Source organism: Hesperophylax consimilis, chromosome 1, assembly GCF_061612785.1.
Source record: "Hesperophylax consimilis isolate HC1 chromosome 1, BYU_Hcon_1.0, whole genome shotgun sequence".
NCBI classification, from domain to species: domain Eukaryota; kingdom Metazoa; phylum Arthropoda; class Insecta; order Trichoptera; family Limnephilidae; genus Hesperophylax; species Hesperophylax consimilis.
Genome location: NC_142836.1, coordinates 11,164,953 through 11,181,861, shown reverse-complemented (window position 1 = coordinate 11,181,861; position 16,909 = coordinate 11,164,953). Strand labels below are relative to the sequence as shown.

At 34.6% G+C, this 16,909-nt stretch overlaps 1 protein-coding gene across 1 annotated transcript in view; it reads left to right on the top strand.

Annotated features, from left to right (window-relative positions):
• LOC149426277 (uncharacterized) overlaps positions 1 to 16,909 on the top strand; it is a 375,377-nt gene that overhangs the window by 300,651 nt on the left and 57,817 nt on the right. Inside the window, exon 8 of the mRNA XM_089648535.1 lies at positions 3,449 to 3,658. Coding sequence (XP_089504661.1) covers positions 3,449 to 3,658 — 210 coding nt within the window. The remainder of the gene's footprint in view (positions 1 to 3,448; positions 3,659 to 16,909) is intronic.

The window sequence follows — 16,909 nt, the reverse complement described above, 5'->3', positions numbered from 1 at the left end:
GTCTTAAATAATATCCTTCACAAAATGGTACGTACGGTTAAATTAAAATATATAAAAAGTAATCAAAAACTTCTTCGGTATAGATAAATGACGTGACTAATTTAATTTAATATGGAATTTCGGCAGCTATTAACACCGATGGTGTAAAAGTTTTTTTTTATTTTTTATAGTGAATACCTCACAAGAGTCCCAACTGCTCCCGTCTGGAGCCAGTGAGACTATGGCATCCCCAATTGGGGGATGTTGTGAGGCTGAAGGTAAGTGGGGAAGGGAAAGAGGAAGGTGGGGAAGTACCTGGCTATTCAGATCTAGTCACTAAACACGGCTAAAGCCATTTGGAGCAACGTTTCAATTCTGAATGGTGGTCTTACACCAGGGCGATACTGGTAGTATCTTCCACTCTGAATTTGCTAGCTATTACTAACTACTACCCATAGTAAACTCGTGTTGAATATACTCGAGGAGGTAGGTACACTTTTTCCCGAACATTATCAATAGCTATGTTTGGTGACCAGATCAGTATAACAACATACCGCAACAATTATTTTGCGAGTTTTTATTCATTTAGAAATACACAGTACATTTTATCACTAGTGATAAGGAATGTCAAATGGTCATTTCGTCTGCAATGTGAATTTTTTTAATCTTTACTATTAAATATAGGCTTCAGTAATTATAATAGAAATGAATAAAGTGTATGGATAGACGAAGATAAATTATAATTGCATATTATTAAATTTTTATGAAAAATTGAAAAAGTTTAACATTCTTTTTATGTGTTTATGTTGGAATTATGATAAGACATAGAGTAAATGCTTTCTTCAATTTCATAATTTATATCACGCTAAAAAAATAACTAAATACTTTTGTGTGTTAGCTAGGAATCATCATCCAGTCATCAAGTATAATAATTTTCAGTAGGGTGTATATGTCGTCGCCAGTGGCGACTTTTGGGTTACTAGAGTGCTAATATTACAGAAAACGGCATTATTGATTTTATTGCAATCTGACAATATACAATGTATTTTGTAATTGTTGCGTAAATGTTTCCAAAAATTATTCTTTATACTTTCCACTTAATATTATATTAAGTATTTCATACTGTGGAATAACACTCGAGTGGATGTCTTACTTTATTTTTATGTGTCTACTGAATGTAAATGAGTGACACCAATATATAACTCATTTAGATATGATATAGTATAAGGAAAATCAGTTTGATTTACATTACGCGCACAAACTATCAAAATCGATCTGTTATTCCGTACCATCAGATTGGAGACAATCAGAAGGATTATATTGGTTTAAAGAGTGGTCCAAGATGAGACTCTTGGGGCACACCAGAAGCAAATTTTGTTAAGAGAGATGAGAAACCATTGACAACTCTGATTTGACGCCGATTACTGACATATGATGCGATCCATCTATAGAGGTCACTGTTAATTTGTAGGCCTAAGAAAATCTAGTGATTAACACGGTTCTTAAACCGGACAAATTAATGGCATCCAAATGGCGTATCCATGTGACCAAAAAAGTGTGAAGAGATTTTTAACTCTTAAACCCTACCACTCTGGGAATGTAATTATTCCTACCACGGGGTACTGAAGTACCCCGGTCAGAAAAAAAATAATAAAATAAAAGTATTTGATATTTTTTAAAATATTATTTGTATTATGGCAAAGTAATAAGAAAAGACAATAAAATTTATTAATAAAAACTAATAGACATTTTTATCGTCACATGAAGGACAGATTTTGTATTGATGGTCAACACAAATATGGCGGCAACAAGTGTTACAGACAGATCGAGATTTTCTGTCCTTTGTGCGCGGACAAAAACAGCAGCGACCAGGTTTGAGATTATCAGGGACCGGCCTATGATCTTCACTATGAATATTCAAGACTGCACATATAGTTTTTCTGATATCCCGGGGTAAACTTGGCCATTGAAATTTTGCTCTCATATGAGAATATATGAGTGCCATTGACAAACTCTTAAGAAATTCATGCCGCTTAGTTATTTTCTCTATATCAATGTTAGTTGACAGCTTAAATAAGACCCAAGAGTTGACAACAACGGCATTTAGCAACCCGTAGAAGAGACACACGGGCCACCTTTTGGTTTTCGTGGACGTAGAGTACTTTTTACAAAGTTGGTCGAACACATCCACCCCGCATTTGGTTTTATTATAGAAATGTATTATTTCTGGAAGGTACACTTCATTATCCTTGTTAGGGCTGTCATGCATGGTGGACAACATGATTGCAGCTTTCTTCTTAGCTGACTTCAGAGGATAATACGACAAAAGTGTGAGAGGTCCGTCGTAGGCAAACATTGAGGTGCATCTTTCTTAATTTTTAGTGTCCAAGTATACACGAGGAATTTTTCGTTTATTCTTCTTTACAGTTCCAACTAATGTTATCCCTTTTTCCAGTAACTTCTTGGCCGTGGGTATAGACGTGAACCAATTGTTACATGTCAGGTTTCTGTTAAGTAGTACAGTTGTACGGGAGTAGTCAGTTCCATAACATTATTATGACATTTTCTGTACAGAACTAATGGAGAATCTAGCACACGAACCAAGCGCCTATCTTCTTCATTTATACCAGCCCCATCATTGTCAGGAACTAAATACTCTTCATCTCCTTCCACTTGATCACAGTCTTCATGAGATGGGACTTCAGAATGGTCCCAGAAATCCTCGATAACACCGTCGGGCTCATCTTCTGAATCTTCTCCTTTAGGTTTAGCTCTTTGTCGTCAGAAACCAACAAAGCAGCTGCAATTTTACCCCCCCCCCTGAGATTTCGAATCTGGGATTCCATATCTAAAAACAATACAACACCTCATTACACTGCATTCTCTGTCATTACATTCATAACACATTATTAGTCCATGAATGTCTCGTTACTGGACGTAGGCCCTCTCTATCAACACTGTACTCTAACCATTATCACAAAGTAAAGTAAATCATAAATAATTTGTAAACTTACCAGAGAGGTGTCGAAAAACAACTTCAGTAATTCAAGTATAACTGGAAGGAAGAACTAACACTATTCCTACCACGGGGTACTGGGGTACCCCGGAACACCTATGGACGCGACTGCACTTGCCGGGAGGTCACGGCTTACCGACGTACTTACGCGCCATTTATCGAGAGTAGATTAGCTAGAGCGATTTTTGCAACAGTGCAATATTGTCAAAATTGTTGATATTTCAAACACCAGGGGGGTACTCCAGTACCCCAGGTAGGGTTTAAGAGTTAATAAAGCCATGTTGATTATTTAAGTGATACCAAGGTTCCACGAGCTCGAGTCAGTTTCTGTCCCTTGAGCGGTGTTTAATTATTATTTAAGCTATAAAAAGAATTTTTTTCTTTAAGTACATGGACAATGTACAAATTTCCATTAATGAAAATCTAAAATAATACATTTTATGTTTGTTTTAGGATAATCCAGACAACCAGTTCAAAAGCATACCTCTGGGACTGTGGTGGGCCATCGTAACCATGACTACTGTGGGCTATGGTGACATGGCTCCCAAGACCTACGTGGGCATGTTCGTGGGTGCCCTGTGCGCTCTGGCCGGAGTGCTGACCATCGCGCTGCCGGTGCCCGTCATCGTCTCCAACTTCTCAATGTTCTATTCTCATACACAGGCAAGTTTATTTATTTAACTTAAAAAGATAGAGTTCAGCAAATGATTTCACGGTTAAGTTGTTGATCATAAGCATAACTAGTTGATATTACCCGTTATAGATTGACATTCGTCTAGATACCAAGTATTAGCATATTTATTTATTTATTTATATTTTAAATGTATATTTACAGAATAAAAATATCCAATAACAAAGATACATTATACAATCATATTTGCCTAGTGAGCAATTTAAATTTAGTAATGCTCAGGTGGAAAATGCCGATGTCAGAGGCTAGTGAGTTTAGAAGGCCTATCATTCTTCCGAGAGGCATTGCTGATGGTAAGTTAGTCCTACATCTCGGAAGAATGAATGGTTTGTGTCTACGCGCTCTTGCGAAGTTATCAGGGACGTAAAATAAAATTTTATTCAAAATTTCTGGATTGTTGATGTGACCGTTCAACAAGTTATAGGCCATCATCAGCAACGCAGCTTTCCGCCTGTTGACAAAACTATCGATACCTAGCATTCCGGAAAGGAAGGCTGATGGGTATAAATAGGGATAGTACCCGAAGTCTCGATAACGTAGAAACTTCTTTTGTACTTTCTCTACCATAGAAGTGTACGTTGCATCCCTTGGTCCCCATATTATTGAGCCACTTTCCAAAATACTACGTGCTAGGCTAAAATATAGCAAGCGAACCACGGCAGAGCTGCAAAAATGCCTGGAGTTACATAGCACAAATCCAAGCATTCTCAAAGCCCTGCTGCATATCGTTTCAATATGAACGTGAAATGTTAAGTGAGGGTCAAAGGTTATTCCCAAATCTTTCGGTTCAGAAATATGTTTATGAGAACATTGGGACATCTTATAGTTGAAGTAAATCACAGTGTTTGCTATAGTATAGCACATTATGGCGCATTTCTTAAAATTAAAACCTAATTTGTTAATTTCACTCCATACCAAGAAAGCATTTATGTCTCTCTGGAGCTATGCGCAGTTTTCTAAGGTCCGGATTCTTAAAAATAGCTTCAATTCATCTGCAAATAACAAAAATTTCGCAAACTTTATAGCATGATGAATGTCATTAATAAAAAGGGAAAAAAGTAAAGGACCAAGATTAGACCCTTGAGGAACCCCAGAGTTTGTGGGAAAGTACGTCGAGTTAGAAATACCATACGTTACGTATTGCTGTCTACTTGATAAATAGCTTACAAATAAATTTAAAACTTTTACCGAGAATCCAAAACGGTCTTATTTATTTAAGAGTATCAGCGGGTCTACGGTATCAAAAGCCTTTGCGAAGTCATTGTATGAGCCGTCAACTTGGTTGTTACCGTCAAGAGCTTGAGATACATATTCCGTAAAGACCATCAGATTTGACACAGTCGATCTGCCAGATCTAAAACCACGTTGTTCGTCTATAAAATAAGGTTCTACTTGGGCGTAGATATATTTATGAATTATTAGTTCGAACAATTTTGCCGGAGAGGAGAGGATCGCTACTGGATATTGTAGGGTATCACCGTCTTCATTGCCCATAAGCATCGATATACATATATATTTAAGTTCAGTACATCAATACCTTCAAGACTTTCATTTTTGTCATTTCATTTGGGGTATCGATAATTTGAATATGCTTCCTAACCATTTCAGTTTGTGAGATTGGTAATTTTAACTAGAATTTACCATTTTAAATTCACATAATAATTAAAGAAAATTGAATTTTTCTACAAAAACTTAAATCTAAAAACATCTCTACCTCAAGTTGAAGAGTTATTTATCCATCATTTAGTTATTTATTATTATTCAAAGCAACTTATTCTAAGACAATCGATTTATAAAAACCAACGAGAAAACTCTATAGCACCGATAAAGCAACCAGTGAGGTTCACATTATAAAAATATTCTAATGTTTCAATGAAAAAAAAATAAAAGCTTTTATTTTTCTCATTTTTTTAAAGAACTCACTAACCAAAGAGCCAATTCCATACAGACAGTATTATCTCGGTACACATTCATTTTTTCGTTCATATGCATATATTTTTTCAGAGATTAAAATGTATTATTTAGAATCTCGACCAGATATTCAAATATTTGATTTAGTTGATGTGTTCCTGAAATGTTCCGTCGAATTGTAAATTTTTATATTTGTATTCTTTTTATTACAGTCATCATAAATATGAACTACATTCAATACGCGTTTGTTCCTTCTAAGCCAATTCCAAGCTATAATACCAGAAATAACTCTGACAACATCAACTCATTAGAAACTTAAATTATAAATTTATAAATTTGAATCCTCTTTAACAATTGTTATATGTTGTTTATGAGAAAGGATATAATTCTTATTTGATTCGTATGTAGGTTCTTATGAAAGCAGTTTTATGCAAAAGGTCACTAAACAGGGTAGTAAAATACTTTAATAGCCTATTACTCTACCACATGCCGGCTCAATATTTCACGTTATAATATTTATCGATATCCTCAGATCCAACGTCAACTGTCAATAGACCCGAGAGTTGTGGTTACGCTTTTTTAAAATCAGCGCTCGACGAAAATATTGAACGGGAATTAAATTACTCAAATCAAAAGTTCAAATCATGTTTACATTTCCCGCAATTCACCCTCGAATAAGGTTTGCTTTTAAAGCGGTGATCAATCAAAAGTTTTTTTTCCGTTGTGAAGATTATGAAGGTATAACAAGGTATTTCATTTTCTTCGCTCCCTGCCTTCCTGTCGGCTAAAATCCACCCAGATTTTCCACCCCTCTAACGTTTCAGGAGAAGTATCCCGGAGGTAGGCCTCATTAATCTCTCCAACTGTATGAAACTTGTAAACTTCGACCTCACCCATGTTGTTGATTTTTCAAGTTTTATTGTTTTCCGAGAGCAAAGAAGGATGATCAGTCTTTTATTTGTTTCATCTCGTTTAACAGGAGGCCAGTAAAGGCATTCACAATATTTTAGAAAACCATCTCTTAAAATAATAATGATAATAGAAAAATTTTCATTACGCTCTACATTATGCTAAAAGCCTCTAGTAAAAAGGTATGGTGGTATTTTTTAGTTAAAAAAAATCAAATTAAATACTTTTTCCGGAACAGCGTAGCTGGGAAAAAATTTGAGGAAAATTTAATGCTTTTTGGTAAGCTCGAATAAAATAGAGCGTTTTTTTATTTTTCACAGAATACAGCAAAATCCTCATTAACGGTGAAACAAAATTTGTGTGTACTTACAAAATAATTAATAATGTCCGTCTTCCTTTTGCCGTCAGTCATTTCAAAAGCCTGTCCATTGACGTAGATAGAAATCTCTTTTGTGGACATTTTGGGGAATTTCTATCTTATTTACACACCGATAAATTAGAACGGAAAAGAACAAACAATTTTCACATTCATCTGTCAAATTGTGGAAGAAGTTTTCCGTTTCCACGATTCCTTGTACATTTCCTTTCATCCGTCTTGCTTTGAATTGCCACGAAACGTCGGGAACATTCTTACCACCCGAACAACTGAACATGCGCATTTTATGTTAGAAACAAGATAAATCTTGCTTTTTTTCTGCTGGTTATCTTGAGGCTCCATATTTGTCAAATTCTTTTAACCGTAATCATAATCTGCGAAACGGAGGTTGTCATATTGATGGATTGATACTAATATCAAGCCTCCGGCAATTTTGAACAAGATCTGTGTAACTACTTAATTGGGCGTAAATAGATAACAGAATAACAAGTCATTACAATACTATTTTAATCACAGTGTCTGTACCCAAATTTAAATATTGATAACTAAGTACATTCATTTATTGTGAATTTTTCTAAGTCTGATAAATACTTACCATCCTTATAGCCCAAAATGTATCTCTGTTTTCAAATATACAAAGTGAAATGTTAAATCTTTATTTGGATAAAATCATTGACAAATAATTGACACCAAATAAATGAATTTTAAGAGGCAAACACTTTCTAACCACTAATTTATTAAAATATATTTACCAACCAATTTCAGTTGACTTAAGCTTTATCGGGATAAAAATGTTTAAACTAAACCAAAATAAAAAGTGTGGGCATATAAAGGTAAAGAGGGTGACAGGGTAAAATATACGACAGTGGAATAGTGAGGAAGAGGTAGACTCAAATGCAAAAGAAAGAGACAACTAAAGCGATGAAGTGAAGGTAGTAAAAACAAAGTGTTTTGTTTCATTTGATAATATTTCAAACTAAAAAATGATAGTTATCGGTGAAAACAAAAATATTTTAATGTTTTCCGCCATATAGGATTCCTTTTCATTACTTTTCCGCAATAATGAATTAAACATGATAAAACTTTCTCAGGCGGAGCGACAAATACAAATTAAAATTCACTTTATTCCGAGGCGCTGGCCGGGTAAAAAAATAAAGCCTAGCAAATGTTAAAGAAGATAAATTAGTTTTAATCCATCATCAATTAAAAGACGTTTATTTTCTACTAATGTTTTATTTTTTTGTTTCGTAAAGAAAAAATCACTGAAATGAACCACGTTAATTTAATTATCGCGAAGACGGAAAATTTACAAAGTGTTTAATAGAACATTTGAAATGACAGCCTAAATTATACATAATTTAAATAAAAAAGAGCCCGTACAAACGCAAATGCTGGTATGTATAACATTCTACATTGAAAAAAAGCAGATAATCCCTTAATCCTCTGATTACAGTATCTGAAATCTACGTATGGTATAAAATTGTGCGTACTTTAACATGACGTATATCCCTTTGTGATTTTTTTTCAAAGCTTAATTTATCCATTCACTTTTTTTCCGGCCAAACAGAGGCATCACCGCAAATGACACGGCCCTCTTCGTTTGAGGATGACAGAACTGAAATCCTCCAAAAACTCGGTGATTAAATATATTTCACGTAGTTCTTTTTAGAAAATTTAAGAGAACGCCGCATTTTATACAAATTTCCCGCTTGATAAATTAAATCAAACTAAGTTCTTGTTTATAAAGATGTTTAAGGCTGTACAATTTAAGATATTTTTGGCGTTACAACGCGAACCTTTTCTTGATTGCATGGAGATAGATATTTTACTTATTAATTTTTGCTGGTGAGAACTACGCGATAAATTGTTTAAAGGAATAAATCTGCGAATTCAATTGAATAAGGAAGCAATTGAAAAAACTTCAATCAAAATTTAGTTTCTTTTACCGCGTGCGTTATTGCATCCATTAATCAAGATTTTTGTTGCTGTTGTGAATTAATAGGGACTTTCACGTACGTATTGACATTTTAACTTGTTAATATAAACAAGGATCATACATCAAAGTCTTGAATCAATACACTACATTGTTCCGCTTGCACCCATATTGAACTTTTTCACAGACAGTGACGGAGATTCATTATTTAGCCGAGGCTGCAGACATATAAATCTGATACGGCCTTCTCTTCCACAGGTTACGGTAGCTAGACTGAAAGGCACTTTCATATTGAAAAAAAAAACATAAATTTAAAGACCTATACGACAACGTATCCACAGGAAGCAACGCGGAAATTTAATTAAATTTTATAAGCCTTAGTGAACTTCCTAAGCTCATCTACACTCTTTTGTAGCGTACATTTCATGAGTTAACTACAGATGATTATGAATATATTTGTTTTTAAAGGTTTACTTTAAATTCTGCTTGTGTTTTGACGTGACTATGTCCACCACCATCGGGCATGAGAGGAAATCGTTCCCAAATGAGCGACTATTTCTGTCGAGGTAAGTTCAAACTTCAACAACTCGGCTGAAAATAAATATACCGTCGCCATCTTTGTACGAATATCTGTGTCAGTTCTGCCCTAATGTTGCAAACTAAGAACGCACAAAGTTATTCAACGATTTTTAACTTTCCGGATTCGACACGTATCTAACAGGAACATTTCTCGAAGACTAATAATTATTCGATCTGAGTGAATCAATTTCTTTTTAAAAAGAAGGGTATTTAATGTTTAAAAAAACACATTTTGGAATTCAAGTGTGTATTTTGCGAACCAAATTGAAAAAAAAATACGAGGCTGTGAATTTGAAGAAGTTCGAACATTTCTTGATTTCATTAAAGTGTTGCGTTGCATTACGCTAAATTATAATCGAGTTTTAAAATTCAGGCAAAAAAACGTAGAACATAAAATTCGAAATAGTATGACAGCGTAAACGACGGGTCCGGACCCCAAAACAAACGCGCAATATGTAGATAGGTACTGTCGCGACAGGCGGCATCTTACGAGCCTGGGTCAAGTGTAGATGTAGAATTCGTTGCTGATGAGATAGAATACGCAATATTAAGAAAATTCAATAGGTATTCAAATATTTTCAAATCCATATATACCCTACTTCTCGTAAAACTAGACCGTATTCAATAAATTTATGTTGCCAATGAATTAAAAAATAAAATTTCAATAAGTATAGATATTTATTTCTGTACATTTGATTTAGAAAATGTATTAATTACATAGAGTACAAAATAATATATCCATGTATTTTGGATATTGTGCATGCATAATGATATCTGATAGTATTATTGTCCTAGCGTCTGGACGATTTAGGCCCTCTGATTGGTCAAATTTAAATTGTTTGTTTCGGTTAAATTCCGCTAACTTCAAAATTATGACCCGATTTAATACTAAAATAGGATCCGCAGATTTCTTCAAAAGCATCTTTTCTGCTCAAATAATTTTTAGATAATATCGAAGAAAATATGTTTTAGAAAGTTCACAATGCATTGGATTAATTACATTACAGTAAAAATTATCCACAATTACGTTTTATATATTTGACGTCTGTCAAGAATCAGACATTCCAGGGTTCCTTAAAAATGTCAATCCCTCCTTTACCGGCCGCTGGAGTAGTTTTGCTATTGGCCGACAGAGCGCATAAGAGCGATATACAAATACGTACAATTTCATTTATTCAAACAACGGTAATTATTTACGTGAAACTACAGTTTTAATACGCATTTACAAATAAAACAAACATTTGATTCAACTTAATGACAATAAACAACAAGTCTTTGCATGTACGATTTTGAAAGGTATTGATATTTAATATTATTTACGTAAATAATAATTTCGCACTATTTGACAGAACACCGACATGAAGTTAACAATACGCGGAAGTATAGGCACTGCCAACTCAATAAAATAACATGAAAGACAATCGGAAGATAGAAACGCTTCGTTGATTGTAAAATTAGTCAACAAATCTCTAATCTGACATGTACTTATATGTTTAATAAAACAATCATTTTGCCAGGTATATAATATACATTATATTAAGGTATTATTCGGAATCGCTGGACATAATTCTTCGGATTTACCTTAATTAATATAAAAGGAATCTGAATGCATTTGGGAATTTTTTAATTTTAGCATTTTAATTTTTAATTACGTAAAATTTAAATTCGCTTTCGTTGTATTGGATGACAGCCGGAATAATTTCTATTGATGATATTTTCTTTTTTTGGTATTCCTGATATGAGTGGCTAGAATTTTTACCATTTACTCTATGCAAATACTAGGTAGGTGGTACTATTTTAGCCAAGCTCGAAAAATAAAATAAAGGTATTTTGGTTTCTTTTACAAGTAAGGAAATATTTAAAAAAAGGTTATTATAGGTTAGGATAGGTTAGGTTGGGTTATGCTAGGTTAGGTTAGGTTAGGTTGGATTAGTATAGTTCAAGTTAGTTTATAGGTTAGGTTAGATTAAGTTGGATTATTATAGGTTAGGATTAGTCAGGTTATGTTAGGTTAGGTAACGTTAGTTAGGTTATTACGGGTTAGGTTAGGTTGGGTTATTATAGGTTAGGTTGGATTTTTATAGGTTAGGCTGGATTATTGTAGGTTAGGTTAGGTTATTATAGGTGAGGTTAAATAAAATAATAATGATAATAATAGCGAAATAAATCATTTGTGTTTTTTAAGTAGGCACTATTTTGCCGGAATATTGTATTACATTATAACTTTTTAATTTACGTTTTTCAATTGTCTCTAGCCGTTCATTTCAGGAATACCGACAAAAGAAAATGTTATCAACATAAATTATTCAGGCTGTCATCCCATACAGCGAAAGCGAATTTTCATTTTACGTAATTAAAAATTAAAAAGCTAAAATTAAAAATTTCCCAAATGCTGTTCGATTCCTTTTATAGTAATTAAGGTAAATCAGAAGGTATTATTTAAAAATATTTCGTATTTTTCCGTGTCCAGCGATTCCGAATAATTACCTATATTAATTTACATTTAGCCATTTAGGCAATTATTCGGGAAAGGTAAAGTTTTAGCCGAACAACTGTCATTCTTATATGCCTAAACTCCTTCCTGTTCCGTGATTTAACAATATATACTCACCCTCTCTCTGTGAATGACCTAATATCTACCTATTAAATATAATTGTTGTTAGTATCACTTAAACTGGGCGAAGCCCAACCAAGTGCCGCCCGAAGGGCCTAGCAGAAAAAAACCCGCGGAGCGGGTTTTTAACTGCTAGTATGTAATAATATGATAATAACAATGTACGTCGAGGATAAACTGCAATACAGGCGTGAATACATTATAGCCCAGTCAACATTAGTTTCTTCTTGGCAGTGCTTGTTCTAAGAAACTAATCATAAAAAAATCGTAATAAACAGTTGTAAAATTTAAAAAAAATTAATTGTTTTATTTTATTTGTATAAATATTATACTAAAGGCGAATTGAAAAAGGGATATGATTATAAACACTTTTTTTCCAATTTTTTCTGTCTGTCACCCATCAAATGTGTTCTAGGCCATCATTTCAAATGATGGAGAGAGGGAAGGTAAATTTATATATCGATTTTGTTTGACTGGAAGATTGTAGTCGAATTTAGACTTAGAAGAGATGAGATATTGAATGAAAGAGAGTCAATTTAAGATATGGCTTGATAGAAGAGAGGATATTTGGTTAGAGAGGGACAGACAAAAAATACATGATCTAACGTTTTAACTTCTAGACCACACAATGTACAATCTGAGGAGTCAAGCACGTAAAGTTGTGTATGAATACTATTACAAATCGACCACGATTGACGTTTTCATGAAAAAAACTGAGACAGTATCGTACCACAAATAAAATTATAGACGAATTTTATGTTAAATATATTTATAATTTCAAAAACTTATTTTTCGCTGTTAGTTGTTTGTGTGGCGTATCCCTGCGTTATGTGGTGTGTAGAGTTATTTATGGTACGCCCTAGAACACCGAAGATCACATATCGTATCTTCTAGAATGATAGTAACTAGAATCGTGGGGAACAGTTCCCGACTGCGATGGACGTGGGCGACACTGTTGACACTATATAGTAGATGTGGGCGTTTTGGTTTCTTAAAAAAGTGCTTCAGTTTCCTAAAATAAACGGGTACTAGAAGCCTTTCAAAATAACGCTATAAATTTAAAAAAATCCTACTGTAAATAGCTTTAGCCGTATTTGTTGAATATCCAACTTGACCCATCACCTTGCGCCGCAGTGGGAGGGATGGATTCATACGTCCGTAACTCCTGGACTCACTGACTCGTCTCCTCTTTTTTTCTCAGGGCCTCCAGTGGTTAGAAAAAAAATTGGGGATGTCTACTCGACACATAGACCACTGACCCCCCAGAATTCTACCCAACCTTCATACCTTTATCCTTCCCGGAACTTTCTCTCCTTCCTTTGCCTAAAAAGACCCCACCCCCACACAGCATCCACAAATATGACTTAGGCCCTGAGGGATTTTTTCCTTAAGGCCTCCTGTGGGAAGTAATTTTAAAAAATGGTGACGGCATACGCCAATTGGTGTCGGGCGGTGGGATTTTTGCACGGTTTTCCCATTTTAAAAAAAAATACTCTTTAATCGATAGTTTGCGTGGTTTGATTTGCCAGCGAAAAATCACGTTTTGCCAACCCGAAGTTTTAGAAATTAACAAAGTTAAATATGCAACGAGGTATTTGTTACACGGAAGATGCTGATTTCCGGTCCGGTGTGGGCGCATTGGATCTTACTCCAAGGAGCCAAGGCGCTGATAATACTTAACAAGTTAGACAGCACCTTTGAGGTTTTTACTACCGCTGTGGCGACGTTTAGCTCAGGGCGTCTTACAAATATTACACGAAGCCAAATCATCCCCAACACTTTCGAAATGCAACCAAAGAATACTCCTCGGTTTATTCATCTACATCGGATGTTCCCAAAGTGGTCTATATTGACCCCCAGGGGTCGATATTGGCTTGCTGGGGGTCTATTTCAGCAAGAAAAAATTTAGGGGGTCCACAAAATTCAAATGGGGGTACATACGAGCGGACCCCCATTTACCTCATGTCAAAATTTAGAAGTTCCGTAAATGACACAATAGACCTAACACAAATATAATAGACTGAGAAATTACTTATTTGACATTTTTATATTTCGTAAAGTTGTTAACTGAGGTATATAAATATAGTCTACGTTCCCTTTCTCGTCAGAATTAGTTTATTCAAGCAAAACATTGCACATTCGAAGCCGCGAATTTTCCTAGTTCCCCTGACATGTTTTTGAAAAACGTTCAGGGTAAAAATGACGTTCAACATTTAAATGCACTTCACACAGACTTCAAAACTAAGTTTGAGGATATTTTGACAATGGAAATGGAACGTTGAAGAATCGGATATCGTGTGACAAGAAGAACTGACCGGAATAAGCACTGACAAAGAACTTAAGGGGCAGTTCTGTAGGGATAGCTACAGAAAGAAATTTCCGTTGCTTATCTTGCTTCATTTTTATTTTGTGTAATACCTCGCAAAGGCGCCCCTGTCTGCACAGTGTAAAGACAGAGGAACTATACCGCCACCCGGTTGTTGGACAGGCAAGAGAAGGTTATCTTTTTAAGAAAAAAATAAATGATTATCACATGGGACGTTGATAGTTTTAGGAAAATTCAATATTCGGCATGCAGGGGGTCTACGGAAAAAAATGGCAAGTGGTCTACGGGGAAAAAAGTTTGAGAACCTCTGGTTTACATTATAAGAATATAATATTCTTGATTATAATAACAAGAATGACAACAACATTATAATACGGAACGAGGGCACTGGCTAATGTTCGCGTTAAGAAAAAATCTTCATAAAACGCTGAAATATTAAATCCCCTCTAATAATGCAAGCATGTAGTTAAGTGCCCCACTAGCCCTATCATAGTGATCCCACTTACTAATAATAATTCTAAAAGGAATTATTGTTATTGTGTATCCATCATTCTCAATGTAAGCTGAATAAACTAAAAGTTTTTTTTTCTCTCTGCTGTGGTAATTTTTTATAACCTTATTGATTGAACCCGTTTCGGAGAGATAATATTATCGGTGACATGATATTATTATTAAGTAGTATTACTTGAGACTTGAAACGAGTCATATGTACCAGCTTTATTGTAAATATTCGGTTTTGAATTACCAACCTAAAGAGCGTAGTAAAAATAATAACTTTTTGTTAAACGAGTTATAATTCACTATGGTAAAGGGTTCATCCTTTTTTATACGTTCCAAAAATTATGTGCATTATGTTTTTGAGTTGGATTGTACTTGACCCAAGCCTTTGAAAGGAAAATAGATCATATCAGAAGGAACTATGTTAAACTATGGATCTGCCATTTTGTATGCATTAGACGAATTCTATTTCTTCTCGACCACACCCCCTAAAAAAATGTATTTCGTGCGTCACAAGACAAAGAGATGTACTCAAAAAATGTACTTGATAAATTAGACAAAATTCAATCTAAATCTTTGCGAATTATAACTGGAGCGATGCAATCGTCACCCATCAATTTCCTTAAAGTAGAATGTTCTGATCCTCCCCTTTATTTAAGGCGTCAACTATTTGCTGACAAATTTGCTCTTAAATGTTTAAATTCTAAATGTCATCAGGTTATCCCCAGCCAGCGTCTCGTTGTTCATTGACGCAACCCATTCATCTACAATCAGAGCTTCAACTAAACCTCTTCCTGACATCTGTAAAAATTTTAAGTCTCTCTCAGAGCTTCACATCATCCAAAATGATCTACTACCCTTATACAAATTAAAATATAGTCACGTCACCCTATCCCCAACAATAATAGAAGGGATCGGAATCCTTAAAAGTCATTCCAATCTCCCGGCCCGAACTGTCAATAATATGTTCAATGACATTATTTCATCTAAATGGCCCAACTTTTCTCTTTTATTTACTGATGGATCCAAATCTCCCGACTCTCCTAACTGTGGTATAGGTATTAACGTTTACCACAATAATTCTAATGACAGAATATTTCATTCAATTTCAAATCAATTTTCAATATTTTCAGCCGAGTGCATTGCAATAATAGAATCTCTCAAATATCTAATCAAATAAATTTGGAACATTCCCTCGTTCTCTCTGACTCTCTCAGTTCCCTCCAAAAACTTAAATCCAGTCCTCTTCTTCATCCTGATGATCACTTTGTATGCCTTATTCGAGAGATGATAGCCTCCAATCAAAGCTCTGGTAAAACTGTAACTCTGATTTGGATTCCTGGACATGTTGGTATCATGAGTAATGATATTGCGGATGCCTTGGCAAAACAAGGAGCGTCCAACCCTGTTGTTACCCTCGTAAACCACATTCCCCTATCTGACATTTGTTCCATCATCAAAGATAGATCCCGCAATGTTTGGTCGGAGTATTGGCACATTGCTAGTCAATCCAAGGGAGCCTGCTATGCCTCAATACAAAGGACTATTCCATCAAAACCGTGGTTTCAGCAATTCCCTCATTTTTCCAAAAATGAAATTTCTTCACTCATTCGAATGAGGATCGGACATTGTTCCGTTCCTTCCCATCTTTTTAAAATTCACGTCGTTGACTCCCCAGATTGTACATTCTGTGGTCTAGAAGTGGGAACTTTAGATCACATATTTTTTGGTTGTCCCTCTCTAAACAAATATCCTCTCTTCTATCAAGCCTTATCTAAAATTGCCTCCCCTCCATTCAACATCTCATCTCTTCTAAGTCTGAACTCGACTCCAATTTGGAGTCGAGTTCATGAAAGCCAGAAATAATGGAAAAAAAGACAAAGAAGAAAAAAAATGGCTTTAAACATTATTATTTAAACTTCTTTCTATTTTATGATGTTTGGCGGTTGATTCTACGTTTTTGCGTTCTTGAGGAATTTTGTTCAAGAACACATTAAATTAGGTAATCAATCAATGTCAATCTAATTAGTTACAAATGTGAATTTTGAAAATAATTATTATTTCTATAAATTCAATT